The 15,803-nt window shown below is 31.3% G+C and overlaps 2 protein-coding genes across 14 annotated transcripts in view; one reads left to right on the forward strand and one right to left on the reverse strand.

Annotated features, from left to right (window-relative positions):
- Positions 1-1,380, reverse strand: part of LOC124949810 (odorant receptor 82a-like) — a 2,590-nt gene extending 1,210 nt beyond the window's left edge. Inside the window, exons 1-3 of one of the 2 annotated variants that reach the window (XM_047495531.1) lie at positions 822-1,380; positions 441-512; positions 227-383 (exon numbers count right to left, since the gene is read on the reverse strand). In XM_047495531.1, coding sequence (XP_047351487.1) covers positions 227-383; positions 441-512; positions 822-1,284 — 692 coding nt within the window. In that variant the 5' untranslated portion in view covers positions 1,285-1,380. Of the gene's footprint in view, positions 1-226; positions 513-821 lie in introns of both variants that reach the window. The other variant, XM_047495529.1, reaches the window with a different exon arrangement.
- LOC124949808 (relaxin receptor 1) overlaps positions 1-10,274 on the forward strand; it is a 10,723-nt gene extending 449 nt beyond the window's left edge. Inside the window, exons 1-24 of one of the 12 annotated variants that reach the window (XM_047495520.1) lie at positions 1-1,510; positions 2,082-2,649; positions 3,323-3,442; positions 3,549-3,620; positions 3,691-3,793; positions 3,873-3,944; positions 4,038-4,109; positions 4,180-4,323; positions 4,445-4,513; positions 4,601-4,672; positions 4,747-4,818; positions 4,899-4,970; positions 5,169-5,240; positions 5,475-5,546; positions 5,630-5,700; positions 5,770-5,931; positions 6,449-6,594; positions 7,051-7,201; positions 7,532-7,661; positions 7,784-7,974; positions 8,275-8,436; positions 8,582-8,839; positions 8,962-9,767; positions 10,041-10,274. The exon at positions 1-1,510 is cut by the window's left edge and continues 446 nt beyond it. In XM_047495520.1, the coding sequence (XP_047351476.1) occupies positions 2,562-2,649; positions 3,323-3,442; positions 3,549-3,620; positions 3,691-3,793; positions 3,873-3,944; positions 4,038-4,109; positions 4,180-4,323; positions 4,445-4,513; positions 4,601-4,672; positions 4,747-4,818; positions 4,899-4,970; positions 5,169-5,240; positions 5,475-5,546; positions 5,630-5,700; positions 5,770-5,931; positions 6,449-6,594; positions 7,051-7,201; positions 7,532-7,661; positions 7,784-7,974; positions 8,275-8,436; positions 8,582-8,730 (2,262 nt within the window). In that variant the 5' untranslated portion in view covers positions 1-1,510; positions 2,082-2,561 and the 3' untranslated portion in view covers positions 8,731-8,839; positions 8,962-9,767; positions 10,041-10,274. Of the gene's footprint in view, positions 1,511-2,081; positions 2,650-3,322; positions 3,443-3,548; positions 3,621-3,690; positions 3,794-3,872; positions 3,945-4,037; positions 4,110-4,179; positions 4,324-4,444; positions 4,514-4,600; positions 4,673-4,746; positions 4,819-4,898; positions 4,971-5,153; positions 5,241-5,474; positions 5,547-5,629; positions 5,701-5,769; positions 5,932-6,448; positions 6,595-7,050; positions 7,202-7,531; positions 7,662-7,783; positions 7,975-8,065; positions 8,216-8,245; positions 8,437-8,581; positions 9,768-10,040 lie in introns of those variants that run through there. The other 11 variants (XM_047495517.1, XM_047495518.1, XM_047495521.1 and 8 more) reach the window with 11 other exon arrangements.
- Positions 10,275-15,803: the final 5,529 nt, after the last annotated feature.

Consider the following 15,803-nt stretch of genomic DNA (forward strand, 5'->3'; position numbering starts at 1 on the left):
AGTGCTCATAAAGGATTATAGTACAATTTGAAAAGAGAAAGAGAGAGAGAAAGAGAGAGAAAGAAGAAAAATAAGAAAGAAAATGTATACATCGTCGATGATGTTTAATCGCCGAAGAACTAAAAATAAAAATAAATTTAATACGTTTACTTTATCTCTTATCGTTTTTTTTTTCTTTTCTTTTCTTTATTTTCTTCTCTTACTCTCTAACAAAATCAAATCTCACCTTACGAGTTCAGCATGTCGATCGATCAGAAGTTTCATTTCGCAATGATATTTTCCCATTTCTAGATTAACGTTTTTCAAACGATTTCCAAGAATCGATAATTGTCCGCATAGATAAAACGTTAAAGTGACGAGAAGACTGTCCGCGCCAGTTGCACCTACGGTTAACAGAGTACTGGCCGGTATCAACCAGATACAGAACATCGCGTACTTACGCACATCTGTCACCTCGTAGACGTAATTTACTTGTACTGGTAACTCATACGGGAGCGTGCAATTATCGAAACCTGTGAAAAACAACAAAGTGAGATTTATATTACTTTCGAAAGATATTCGTGTCGATCATTATCATTGCAGTAATAATCTTGTGTTCTTAAAAAAAAAAAGGAAAGCAAGAAGACAGAATAAAAACTAAGAAATTTAAAGCTAACCACGTTTAATCGAAATCGAATTTATAATATTGATCATTTTTTTAGATCTATAATCACGCGAAAAAGATTCCATTTAACGAGTTTGTAGTATATATATATATATATATATATATATATATATATATATATATATATACATAGATAATATTACAAAAGGAATCTTACTGGAAAGAATACACTCAAAAATTGGTTTGATGTAAAACAAGGTGGGAACGAAGAAAAGGGACATTGCTGAGGACGTTGTAAACATAGTAGCTGCCATATTATACCAAACAATTCTTTCTCTTTCATTATCCGTTTGATATAATCCTCGTGATATATCTCTCCTGACAATATCCAAGATTGGTAAAACGAGATGCATTTTCCATCGAAACATTAAAGCTTTTAAGATGATCAATATCGTTGGTAAGGAAAGCGTCACATTTCGAAGCGTTTTGTCGAGATCGTGCAAACTTTGAAAAAGTCCAATGAGTTCTAGACTAGTGAATAGGATAACGTAAACTATATAAAAAAAAAATCGGAAATCATTAGGATTTTCTGGCCAAAGTCCTGGTAACGTTAGAAGCCTTTTACTCCAGGTCAATACTTCCTCGTCGTAAAAGAATTTCGTGTATTTATCTATTCTCATATTTTTTGTTTCATTCGTTCGTCTTTTTTCTTCCTTTTTTTTTTTAATATAATAATAATTATTTCTTTTTTTTTTTGTTATATCTATATATACTAAGTAATTAATAAAATTGATTTAAGATTCTAGAGGTACTTTGCTCGTCGAAGGTCGCAGAGAGACTGAAACATTTTTGATGTTTGTCTTAAAAAGAAACCTTCATCGAAAATAAAGAAAAAAGTATCGATAGGTTGGTACGTTATTATATATGATCGATAAAGTTTCTTTATTAACGAATCGTTTACGTATTCTTGAGTTAGTTTCATACGTCTTCGTGAAGTTATCCGAGTAATAGCCGAATACAAATGAATAGTTTATGCGTCGGCACGAACTAAGAGATTTACACGTGCAGTGAAATGTAATTTCTTACAAAAGTTTTTCGTTTCGGAAGAAACGTGCTGTAATAATCATGAAAGACAGACGATCGTTAAAAGTATCGCGGAAAAATTATTTTCTTATGTTGTGGTTCGTGACGAAACATCATCAAATATATGAATAAAATGTTTTCTAGTTTTTGAAAATATATACGATTTTGAAAATATATTAAGTTCAACGAATAAATTTAGAGATATTTTACTATTGTCTTCGATAATGATATATTATATATATATAATGATATATTATATATATATATATAATGATATATTATATATATATATAATGATATATTATATATATATATAGTATATATTATATATACAATATATATATATTAAAGAACACACATAACGTTATCTCATATACCGTTATATCTTCTATAGATATAGTGATTAAATGCAACCAATCGAGTTTAAATGTTTACTTTCGGATATAAAGATCAAAAGTGGACAAAGTAGAAAGATTTCTAAACGAAAACTAAAAATAAATTTGTGAAGAAGTGAAAATGCATCGTTTGCGATAAAATGATACACACACACACACACATATATATTTAAAATAAAAAATCGTATGACCGATCGATTGACAAAATTTGCAATGAAATCATGCGAATTGTCGAGAAAGGAAGGAGGACTTGCAAGAGGATGAAGAGCGCGTGTGCGTGCGACTTGGAGTTTGCAACGAAGAAACGAATGCAACCAGTGTTATACGGTCTTGTGTCGAGAGCAAATCGAACACGTGGAAGAATAAAAATCGGCGAGAGTAGTGATAATCAATATCATAGATCGTTTTGATTTTAACGATAACAAAATTTTCGGGATTGCAAGAGTATTTTCAGAGAAAAGTTTTACCATTAGCAAACGATGATATACCGAAGGGTTACAGCTATCAGTGCGTCCTTGATCCTAACTTTCTTCATGCTCTTCTTAATTATGTATTACTTCAATCAAAGTAAGTATAATAATTAATATTTCACATAAATACGAATTACTTTATATTCTTATATAATATGTTTCATATTTCTCTCTCTCCCTCTCCCTCTCTCCTTCTCGCTTCCTTTTTCTCTCTCTCCCTCTCTCTCTCTCTCTCTCTCTCTGCCTCTGTCTCTCTCTCTCTCTTTTGAGAAACACATATAAGAGTTATATGAGATTGCTTTTACGTGTAAAGTGTTTTTCGAGATTTAAAATGTTTCGAACTATTCTCGATTAGATAAAAACACCCCTCAGGACAAAAAGTCTGATGTAATTGTACGATCGATTACTTGAAAAAGCCAGTTAGTAATCAAATGAAATGGAATAATACTGTATTTTAATGATAAAAAATATATTTGAGTTAGACACGAATCGAATTCATTTCTATAAATCAATCTTATTAACTTAATTTAATCTTACTTTCTGTAGGATCGACGAATCATTCACAGTCGATTCTTACAACGATGATGGACGGTAAATTGATTAAAAATTGATTTTTTTAAATTGACATTATCTGTTATTATATTGATCAAGAAAAATAATGAGAAATTTAAATACCTCATAAGTCGACATTGGTGATCATTTGATTATTAATATACTTAAAAAATTAACGATTTTATTACTCAACTGTATTATTCAAATCCTGATTATAGATAACTGTCCAATCGGTACGTTTCCTTGTCTGAATAGTACAATTTGCAAACCACAAAGTAGTTGGTGTAACGGAGTAAAGGATTGTCCGTATGAAGACGATGAATCAGCTGAGTTGTGTAGTAAGTTGCGATGTAACGAAGAAAAAATAAAACAGAAAGGAAAAGATAATAAAAATAATCACTTTCAATGTCTTTTAACGAGCTAAACAATTCTTTCCCATTACAGTCGATTTAAACGGAGATTGGAGTTGGTTCTTGAAACAGGATAAACTTGGAAAGAATCAGGATAAAGATTGTGGTAATCAATGTTATCTTAGTGAAATTTTCTTTCGTATTATCTATTAACAAAATTAAGTATCTTTTTGTAGAAATCGTGAACGTTCCCATAGGATGTATTTACAATCAATGTCATGCAACTTGTAAAGGATATAAAGAAATCCCACGGAATTTGTCGTCGGGAATCGATCAATTGTACGATTTTTTTTTCTTCGTTTGTTTTATTATTTTATGAAGAAAAAATATATTGAACGCGTCACTTTTTTTTTCCTAGAATTTTAACTAACAATTCCATAAGAAGTATTCCAGCCAATGCACTCACGAGATATACACAGTTACATTTGTTGTAAGTTAATTTTTTTTTTATTCTCTGTTTTTTATTATTATTATATTCTAAATTATTTCCATTGTTTTTATCTATATTACGCTCTTTTTATAGGTATCTTGATAATAATAATATAAACGAAATAGAGGAAGAAGCCTTTGTAAATCAAACAAATTTAATTTGGCTGTAAGTAAAAATCTAGAATTTACAGTCATTACCGATAAATACTATGTAATAAGTATCATCTCTCCACTAGTATCATATCGGATAATAAATTAAACGTTATCGAAGTTGGCGATTTCGCTGGTCTAATTAATTTGGAAACTCTCAATGCCAAGGATAATCAATTGGTGGCAGCTGATTTATCCGATTTCGAAAATAGTTCGGCTATGGATTTGATGTAAGTAGGTAATTACATATTATTTAACTTAAATGATTTCGAATATCATAGGTATCTATATCTATATACACACATACATATAAAATTCATAAAAACAAGATTTAAACTATTTGTATTTCAGAGACTTTCGTAAGAATTTTTTAAATACAACCAACTTCGTGCTTCCACGATTGCCGGTTTTAAGAGAAATGTAAGTCTTCGAAGACCCTTTATTAAATTTAATAACTGATAACGATGACTTATGCCTCGTTATACGTAGATTAAAGTAACATTGCAGAATGTTGAGTGAGAATCATTTCGAGAGCATCACAGCGGACATGTTTAAGGGTGTGCCTGCTTTACAATCGTTGTAAGTATTATCATTAAACAAATTACTATGTGCCTCTATTAAAACAACAAAAAAAAATAATTATTTTTATATAGGAACTTGGAACATAATCACATAAAGACCATTGATGAGAATGCTTTTAAGAATCTAAAACAACTTCTTGAGCTGTAAGTATTCGAAACATCGTTTTATACCATCATAATATCGTGATATTAATAAATTACGATAAAAAAATGATTTTTTCCAGTAAATTAGCGCATAATCACATCATATCTTTGCATTTGAACGTATTTAAAGCCACGATAAATCTCACGAAACTGTAAGTAAACCATATTAAATCCTCTACGTGCCGCAAATGTATTTACTTGTACTTATCCTGGTGTATATTATCGCAAGTTACGATTAAATGTAACGTCACGTATCTTAATCTAATCAAAACAACCTCTTTATGAATTGTCTTGGTCTTAATATTTGTTTTTTTCTATTTAATGGATTATCAAAGCTTTCGTAATTGCAGATTGATCGGTTATAACCCGATCGAGGATTTTTCTATGGATGTGTTGATTCCTTTGATGAATCTACGATCACTGTAAGTTTTATTTCATTTTTATAATTGTTCCTTCTCAAAGTTGGGTATTAGTCAAATTTATTTCGTTTTTTCTTCCTTTTCTTCAATTAATCATCTAAATCAAGGCTTCTGAAACAAATTTACCCGAGTTCACTTTAAGATTTTATCTCTCATCCGTTTGTAATTAAATCCAATTTCGGTTCCAATATCCTGCTTTTTTTTCAAATAAATATTTTTTTATTCTTTTTATTCCAGCGGCCTCCAGGAGATTAATATGGACAATCTAGATAAGGACTCGTTCAATGTGTTTAACGATTTGGACTTTATGTATGTTAACTCATATCATTATGAATGTAATTTTATTTCTTTGTTTTTGTTTTTATCCTTTTACTCGTTCTTTTTTTTTACAGATACTTCACAAAATTTTATTATTGTATGATATTTGCATCGAAGGTACAAAAGTGTTCGCCAGCCAGCGACGGTAAGTTACAACTTGCAACAATTAAAAAAAAAAACATCATATCTTCATTTATCTGTATTTTGGAAAAAGGTCTTTCGTCGTTGTCGCACTTGCTAAGCACGTCTATGTTGAAGGGTGCAGTCTGGGGAATATCTTGCGTAACTTTCATAGGCAATGCTCTTGTACTTTGGGAACGATTCACTGCGAAGGATGAAAATCGTGTTTTGAGTATCCTGATTAGAAATCTAGCCGGTTTGTAATCAAAATATTTTTACTAAAAATATTATTTGATCATTATCACATCAAATTTAATATGAATCAATAATTTCTCTTTAATATATATATATATATATTTTTTTTTTTTTCATTATATTATTTTATTTTTTTATATGAAATATTATTGTTGCTAAAAATCATTGATGATTTTTCATGACTATCAATAATAATAATTAAAATAGAATATTCTATATATTAATAAATAAAATATATCGAATAGCTATTGATTAGTCCGAATAAGATTTCAAACGATGAAATAAATTATTGAAGAAAAAAGAAAAATAAATAAAAGAAAGAAAAAAGAAAAAATTATAATAAAAGGCATGTAACGCTATATGCGTCGGCATAGAATACTATTCTACGCTTCGTGATATTATTAACCGATACGATTTACAACGGCGGCGTAACGATGATCCACCAACGATATGAACCCAACTATAAATCATAGAACCGTTGGCTATAGCAATAGCATTGTGCGTAATCCCTTTTACAGTGTCCGACATGCTGATGGGCGTATACTTGTTCATAATCGCTCTGGTAGACTTGCAGTTCCGTGATAACTACAATAAGGAAGCTAGCTCATGGATGTCCTCTTGGGTGTGCATATTTCTCGGAGTTTTAGCGATGATCTCGTCAGAAGTAAGAACGTCGTAATTCCTATATAAATCTTTCTAAAATAGTTATTTATGAGTAATAACTTTTATCAAAGGTTACCAAGCGATTTTACATTCTTCGTTATTATTGAATTAAAAAGAATACAAATTAAAATAAAGATATAAAGCGTGTATATATATATATTTTTTTTTACATATATATATATATTATTATTATATATATATAATATTACATATATATATATTTTTACATATATATGTATATTATTATATTTATATATATATAATATTACATATATATATATATATATATATATATATATATATATCTTTTATCTGGATTTCATGTATATATATATATGTAACTATTAAACACTTAATCACATGAAATCCAGATAAAAGACGAAAGAGAAAACAAAGGCACATTTTTCTCTCAATTAAATAAATATCTAACTAATTAAACTTTGAAACGATCTCTAAGGTATCAGTGCTTATCCTATCGTTTATGTCCGTTGAACGATTCGTACTGATTGCCGCACCGTTGAAAGGTCATCATGCTATGAGACCACTAACAGCAGCGGCATCAATGATGTTTATATGGATCACCGGTTTTATACTCGCTGTTATTCCAGGTACATAAACACACATATAGTACATGCAATGCTCGTATAGATTATTCGTTGAGCTATAATAACCTTATTTTTGTTTCTCTCTTTCTTTTTTATTTTCTTCATGCTTATGACGAGCGTAAAATATAATTCGTCGTTTAATTAAATTCTTCGTATATTATTTTTAAAAGAATATTTCTTTTAAGTACAATCTGTTTTTTAATATTATATTATATTATATTAATTATTATCGACTATACTAACTATATAGATATGTCACTTGAAACTAATTGGTGCATCATTGTTCTTATTTCTTTCTAATCAAATAATTTAAATGGTAATAACATTACACAGTTATTCTATGGAGAAACAGCACTAGATTTTACGGGGCAAATGGTATGTGTTTTCCTTTGCACATAGACGATCCTTACTCAATCGGATGGCAATATTCCGCATTCATATTTTTAGGAGTTAACTTGTTGGGGTAAGAGTCGACAATATCCCGTTAGAAAGTAATTCGTTAGTTAATCAACGGAACTCGAGTTTATACGATTTAATCTATTTCGATTAACGATACTCTCATTGAAACCTAATTAAAATACACAGGCTGATAACCATCGGATACGTTTATGCTGGCATGTTTGCAAGCATTTGGAAAACTCGTCACGCAACCCCATTATCAGTTGGCGATATGGAATTTGCTTTAAGATTCTTCTTGATCGTCTTAACGGACGCAACTTGTTGGGCACCGATTATCGTTCTGAAAATCTTGGCCATGATGAAATATCCTGTACCAGGTATATATAAACCTATCTCATTTTCTATCATGGTGATATATGTAAAATAGTAATGATAGTGCTTTCATAAGATTCTTTCATTCTCCTTCAGAAAGATTTCTTCAAAAGATATTTTCTCATATACGACGATAATAACAATGATAATATCGTTTTAATATGATATATGAATAGTCATATTCTTGTTGAAAGGAACACAGGACAAAAGTAACGAACTAGGCACTATGATTACTTTCAATTTACTATACCGACATATTTCATCGATCATTTCTAGATCTTCCAAAGATCATACTTCCTTTCTAGCGGAACTTCACGCCTGGATCGTCGTATTTATACTTCCCGTAAACAGTGCTGTGAATCCTCTCTTGTATACTTTCACAACACCGAAATTTCGTGAAAGATTACTTTATTTCAATTGCTTGAATAAAATAAGAAATTTCGTATCGAGGAAACACTCGTCGCAAGGTTCGTACTCGATTAAAATTGATCAGATCAAAGTAACGAACAGTAACATACATATATCTCATTTAAATAGGATAAGTATACCTCATTAAACTATGAAATTATTTTCTATATAATTATTTTTATTTCTTTCTTTTATTTCTTTCAGAGTCTCAAATGTCTGTTACATTGAGCAGCAAGAATTTAATGTTCTCGATATCGTCGGCTAAGAAGAACGATCCTGAGAAGATACCGCCGTCGTTGGTGATAGTAGAAGATGATTGGAACGATGAGATTATGCGGCATATCCTGAAATAATTTCGTTCTATTTACCATTTTTTTAGCAGATCGTCCGTTACACGCTTAATACCGTTTCATCATGATCCGATCTAATGAGATTTCGGCAAAAATTATAATAATATCCATGGTAGCTACATCCTATAATATATCGTAGAATGCAGCTTCTTAGAGTATTAGAAATAAATCAGTATACGCATATAGAGATACGCGCATACATATATAAATAAAATCTTGTCGAACATTCAATAGAAAACTCGAGCTCGTTTCAACCTGACCACGAGGATATCCGCCTACGTGGAGATCGTGCTTTATGCCGTTCATAAAATATTCCAAACGAGGATCGCGAATGCATTTGCGAAATTTATGGCACCGTCTCAGATCTATCGGCGAATCGTGTTCGGCCTGGGACTCCGTTAGAAGCAAAATATACTTGCGAATATTGCCGCTGCCGTCGCCACCGCCACTTGTTATAAGCCCCGTTCCTTTCCCCTTACCATCTCTCCCGCCTCCATTTTCTTTTTCTCTTTTCTGCACAACTACAAGACTCATTATTTTTATCATTATTGAGAGAAAGGAAAATATCTCTTTTTAAGTGTCGCCTCGATGTATGTCTCTAACTTTTCAACATAGAATAGATTTAATATGTGTTTACACAAACATATATATATATCTTTTTCTCTGTGTAAACATCGTAAATTTATTTCGTATATACTAAAATAAAATTTTGTTGCGTCCGTTTCTATAAATCAAACGAGTGGTTATCTCGCAAAGTAGTTTTCCCTTTGAAATTGAATAAAAATCGAATCGATAAGCAGGCAGCGTTGATGAAAAATTATCGACATATTATCGAATAATCGCCTATCGATTCCGTGCTAACGAGCCGGTTAATTCCATTAGTTCTTCAAGTATAGAACTTCGGATCGTTAAGTCCGAAGGTGTAACCCGCTGAAAGCGATCGAAGCCGACGTGGCTGCCATCGTAAATCATCGAGAGACGATAGGAGAAAGAAAAAAAGAAAGAAAAAAAACTATGAAAACCAAAAAGGAAAAGAAAAGGTTAGTCTTAAGAATCATCATTCGAGTGACCAATGGTTTCAAGGTAATTTATGGTGGGTGGATAGGCAATAAAAGACGCCCGTTAAAACCATTGATAATCGAGATACCCTTTTCAAAGTAATTTTCCAATTCAATGTAGCTGTATGATTATATATAAATACATACATATATATATATATATATATATATATTCTAGTATATTACAAATACGCTATAATATTTTCTATTATCGTAATAAGTCTTTTTAATATTTCTTTGTGCAACCTTCTGAAGGTCTTCATCTTAAAGTTTCTCATCGAAATCACGATGTAAAGTCGGAAAGAGAGTGAAAGGCCGCTCCAGATCCGTTTGCAGATTCGAGACGAGAATGTTGCGCTAAGAGTATTCAACGAGAAGGAGGAGGAGGAAGAGGAGGAGGAGGAGGAAGTAGAATGATGATGTCGAAACGCATGCCACCGATTCGTTCATCTTACGACTCGATCATGCAAAAGAATAACTTCTTCTTTGGTATGTTATGAATATAACAAAGAGAGAAAATATTATTATTGCACACATTTACATGTTTATTCGCATGTTATTTATTTTGCTTACGTACCGTTAATTATGAGAATGAGTGGTCTAAATAAGCAAAAATAAATAAATAAATAAAATATTAGAAACAAATAAATTGAATTTGTCACGAAAAATTTAATATTACCAGTTAATTATATTGATCTATTATATTTTTTTCTTTTATAATTTTTACAGAAAGAATCATTAAAAAAAAAAAAGAAGAAAAGAAAAATAAATTTAGGAATTAACAGTTTGGTCGCTCGCTTGATCATGCGAATTGATCGCAATAATATTGCACGAAATAAATTATATTCTGAAAAAAAAAAAAATATATAAATATATCACTTTCACTTGAATAAGTTGATATTCCTATTAATTCTGTAGAAACGTTGATATTAACAGTATCCCAAGAAGAAGAAGAAGAAGAAAATGAAGAAGAGAGGGTCTCCTGTCGTCTCGAAACGTATATTAGCCGATAAATATTCGGAGAAAGAGAAAGAGAATAAGAGAGAAAGAGAGAAAGAGAAAAAGAGAGAAAGAGAGAAAGAGATAGACGCCTACGACGAAGTGTAGGGGTAGCGAAGCGTGACTCGCTGGCAAACACGACCAAAGCCTCTCAGCTTAGAGAATTGATCGCGAGCTAAAGTAAAGCAAATTGACTGGGCGACGTATTAAATACTCTTTAACGGCCGTCCAAACGTTTCCTGGAGAAGATTTTAGAACATTTCAACATGGTTCGTGTAACAAACTAAAGAAGAAGAGTCTGTCTGTCGCCAAAACACACGAAAAGCATTGGACCGTCGCTCATTAAATCACGTTACCGCGTGCTACTAGTTATACAGACATATATACTCGCATACAATCACAAACACACGATTTCCGCATTGTAACTCTTCTCCGAATCTTTCTTTTTCTCTTTCTTTCTTTCTTTCTTTCTTTCTTTCTTTCTTTTTTTCTTTCTTTCTTTCTTTTTTCCTTCTTTCTTTCTTTCTCTCTCCCTCTTTCTCTTTTCCTCTTTCTCTCTTTCTCAAACACGTTGAAATTCGTGGAAGTAGCGAGTTAATTAAACACGGGTTTTTTTCTGGTCCACCACGGAAGACTATGCAAATCGAGTAGTAGGTAAATACGTATGTAGTTACGCTAGTATCGTGAATGAAGCAATATGATAAGATCAATAGTCGTTACCTTTCTAACACTAAGAGGTTAAGAAAGATTACTGGTGAAGAGAAAAAAATGTGTAGGTATCTCTTTCTTTCTCTCTCTCTCTCTCTCTCTCTCTCTCTCTCTCTTTCTCTATCGATAGCAATCCAAACGTTTCTTCCTAATCTCTTCCTTATATTTTCAAAGGGTACAAATAATTTCTAGGATATTTAAAAAATCTCTTTATAAACCATAATATAAATGTATCTAATATATTTACTTGTTATAATTGTCTCTTCCTCTTCTCCTCTCTCTCTCTCTCTCTCTCTCTCTCTCTTTCATTCACTTTTTTTCTTTCTTTTAAAAGTCTGTTATTGTTAATTTAAGTATGTCGAAAAAACATCGAGTAGACTATTAAATCACGTGATATCAGTATCACGATCGAGTTCATTATATTGCGTGGGTGTTTTGAAGAAGATAGCGAACAACAAGGAAAGATATAGAAAGAGAGATAGATACATATACATATATAAATGGTGTTATACAAAGTGGAAATATATATCGTCGTGTTTGGACTCCTGAGAGATTTGTCTTACATTCGGCCAGCGGAAAAACACTAAGGCGGAGGCGGCACAACGTTTTAGCGTGCGCGTTTGAACCGTCCACGGACGGTTAGCCGACGCGGAACGGTATTCGAATGCATTTGGATAATTTAGCCAGAGAACGAATGGAGCCCTAACAATAGGTTTTCAAGTCCGCTTATCGTGTTAGATCGGACAAGCCGAACCTCTCTCGCGTGGCACGCCATGCTACGGTTTTATAAGCTTTGCTATACACCCTGGAGAAAGTACTCGATTATATCGAGCAAAGATCAACTATGACCTCAAACGGCAGCCTCGCGCGTCGTGAAATCATATAAATCGAAAAAAAAGAAAAAAGAAAAGAAAAGAAAAACTTCACAAAGCTTGGACCGAAGCGATACTTCGATTTAAATACTTTTAAAAGAATCTTCCAATTATTACAATAATTTAGAAAATGTCGAAATTTTATTCCATTATTTGTTATAGAATAATTTTCATAAAAATAAAAAATAAAAAAAGGAGGGAAGAAAATAAAATGAAATCAAATAAAAAAGAAAAAGAATTTGTTTGAATAACGTAATTGAAACGATCATTTTTATTTCCGACGTATTATTCCAAGAACAAAAGAAATCTATTTCAATATAAATTAATATACGTACGTATATCTCTATATGTATATAGAGGATATATACCGATCTATTCGATTTACTCTCGTGCTCGGACGTATTCTATCGTGCGTTTTATTGGAAAGGGGCAAGGCCGATCGGTTCAAAGACCAGCTTGCCGCACGATTTCATTATCGATCGTGACATTTTGCTTCCTCCTCTCGATTCACTTCTCTTCATAGCATATAGCTAGCGACGTTCCTTTTGTAAAAGTCTCGATACTCGAAGAAGAAGAAACAAAAAAGAAGAAGAAGAAAAAGAGGAGAACTCGAGGACATAAAACATCGAGCTACATATCTCGATTCTTAGACATAAGAAGGGAGCGTTCGTAAATCGGCAATAACGATTCACCGATTAGACGTCCGACAAAAAAGGGACACTATCGATCCACCCTCTCTCAATCGTTTATAAAACATTAACGATCTCACGATGGATTCCTCGAGCGAAAGTCTCCTAGTCGTGATCTCGACTCGATCGACGAACACCGCCTTGAAATTCTGGAAGCGTGCCGACTCCCTCCAGCACTTAAATCACACAATTGTTCCGCTCGAATGCTTTCCAGGTTCTTTGAAATTGCTGTCTGATAGTTATCGATCGTTCTGTGTCATAATATGCCGCGGAAACTGCTTTCGGCGTTTTTTTAATATCAAGAGGAGACACCCTTCTTTTTATCATGATTTGACATTTTAATATAAATGTGTAGAAATATATATATATATATATACATATATACATATACAGTGGAACATATATATCTATATTAAATGTATCATGTTTCAATTTAAAAAGATTTAATATTAGATTCTGCCTGACTTTTTTTTATAGACAGTTATTTATTTATAGACAGATGTATTGTCTCGACAAGAATAAGAGAAATCGATCGATAGTTACTACCGAGTACGACTTTGTAGTGAATGGACTAGAAAAAAAAAAAGATTTCCTTCGTAACGAGTTTTAAAAAGATGGAAAGATATATATATATATATATAATATCGATTACACAATATCGGTACACTCTATCGATTTGGTACACCTTCTCTTGAAGGAAAATAAAAAAAATCCAAAAAATAAAAACTAAGAAAAAAGAAAAAAAAGTCATGAAAAATGTCAAACGACGGTGGCAATCATCGAAACGAGAAAAATCTACAAAGGACAAGTCGCACACGCTTGAACCCGATTTACAAGTCGGAATTGTAGGTTAGCTTTATATCATAGTCTCGAAATGATTGCTTTCGAACGGTAGAAACGAAGGCGCGTGCCATGTTTCTCGAAGACCATGGTTTCATGTTGTATTTTATTCAATACCGAAACCATTCGATCCGATCGAATCGATTCGAAATGATTTCTACCGCGACGATTCCGAGGATAGCCTCCAGTCGTAGATAATATTCCTTTATACGATCGATCGTTGGTTATTGTCATGATTTCTATTCGATATGATCTCGAAACGAGAATAGAGAAAGAAAGAAGGATAAGATTTGTAGATATGCATAAAAGGAAATCTTATAAATCAGGAATAATAATTTTCCATGCGACTTCGTGGGAATTATAACACTTATATTTTCATTTGACTTCAATTTCATTTTAATAAAAATAATTTCAATGTATCTACGTACGCATGTATGTATGAATGTATATATTAAAAAAAATTTATATTTGTTATTTGTGTAATGATATGTTTTATTTTAATCTTTTTCGTTTGTTTTTTTTTTTCTTTTTGTCCATATGACCCTAATCGTACTGTATCTAAAAAAGTTTTTATATCTCGATAGAAAATCACGAAGGAAGGGATGAAATCAGCGCTAACTCAGCAAAACGCGAACGTAATCTTCCTTCCCACGATTACTAAGAATAAAAATTCTTTTGAATCGAAGTCACGCGAACAAGTGACGCGTACTGACTGGAATGGACCAAGACATGCGGGTTTTACGTCTCTTCTTCGTCTTGAAGACACGAATCTCAGACGATAATGCAAAGAATAAATTTAAGTCGAAGTCAATAGAAAATCTATAATACTTTGTATTATTATTACTATTACTTATTATTATTATTATTATTATTATTATTATTATTTTTATTATTATTATTATTATTATTATTATTATTTTCATTATTATTATTATTATTATTATTATTATTATTATTATTATTATTATTATTATTATTAGTTATAATAGTAGTAGTAGTAATAGTAATAGTAATAGTAGTAGTAGTAGTAGTAGTAGTAGTAGTAGTAGTAGTAGTAGTAGTAGTAGCAGTAGTAGTAGTAGTAGCAGTAGTAGTACTAGTATTAATAGTAGCAATACTAGTAGTAGTAGTAGTAGTAGTAGTAGTAGCAGTAGTAGTAGTAGTAGCAGTAGTAGTAGTAGTAGTAGTAGTAGTAGTAGTAGTAGTAGTAGTAGTAGTAGTAGTATTTTTACAATTAAAGCGAAGTTACATAAGAATGTATATAATTTTTTTTTTAATTTTATAAGATGCGTAATTTAAGTGATTGTAGATCCGTAAAAAAATGTAATAAAAATTGTAAGTTTCATTGCAATAGTTTATAGAGAAAAATTCGTTTTTTCTTAATGATGATTTATATATCAATAATTAATATTTATCCTCTAATCCTTATTTAATTTTATAATACCGAATATATATATATATATATATATATATATATATATATGTACATTTATATATATATGTATATGTATATATGTATATCATATATATACATTATATAGAATATATATAAAATATATATTATATTGTATATATATATAAAAATAATTAATATTTTTTAGAATATCGTCCATATCCTTATTTAAAATATAATCTTAACTATCTAGTTATATTAAAACGAACGAAACCGAAGGACAATCGATTTTCTACGTGGTAATCTTCATTTATCCGTGCTTCCAGGCGATCCTTTTATAGATTCGACGTCCGTAATCGAATTAAACGGAAGACCGTGACGATCTCGATCGACGCGAGCAAGAGAACACTTTACCAAAGGCTTCTTCTTTCTTTAAGGATACGAAAGGAGGAGGAAGAGAAGGATAAGAACGAAGAGGAGGAAGGGAAAGAACGAGAGCGTATATCGGGTGCGCACA

This window comes from Vespa velutina, chromosome 6 (assembly GCF_912470025.1).
Source record: "Vespa velutina chromosome 6, iVesVel2.1, whole genome shotgun sequence".
NCBI lineage: Eukaryota > Metazoa > Arthropoda > Insecta > Hymenoptera > Vespidae > Vespa > Vespa velutina.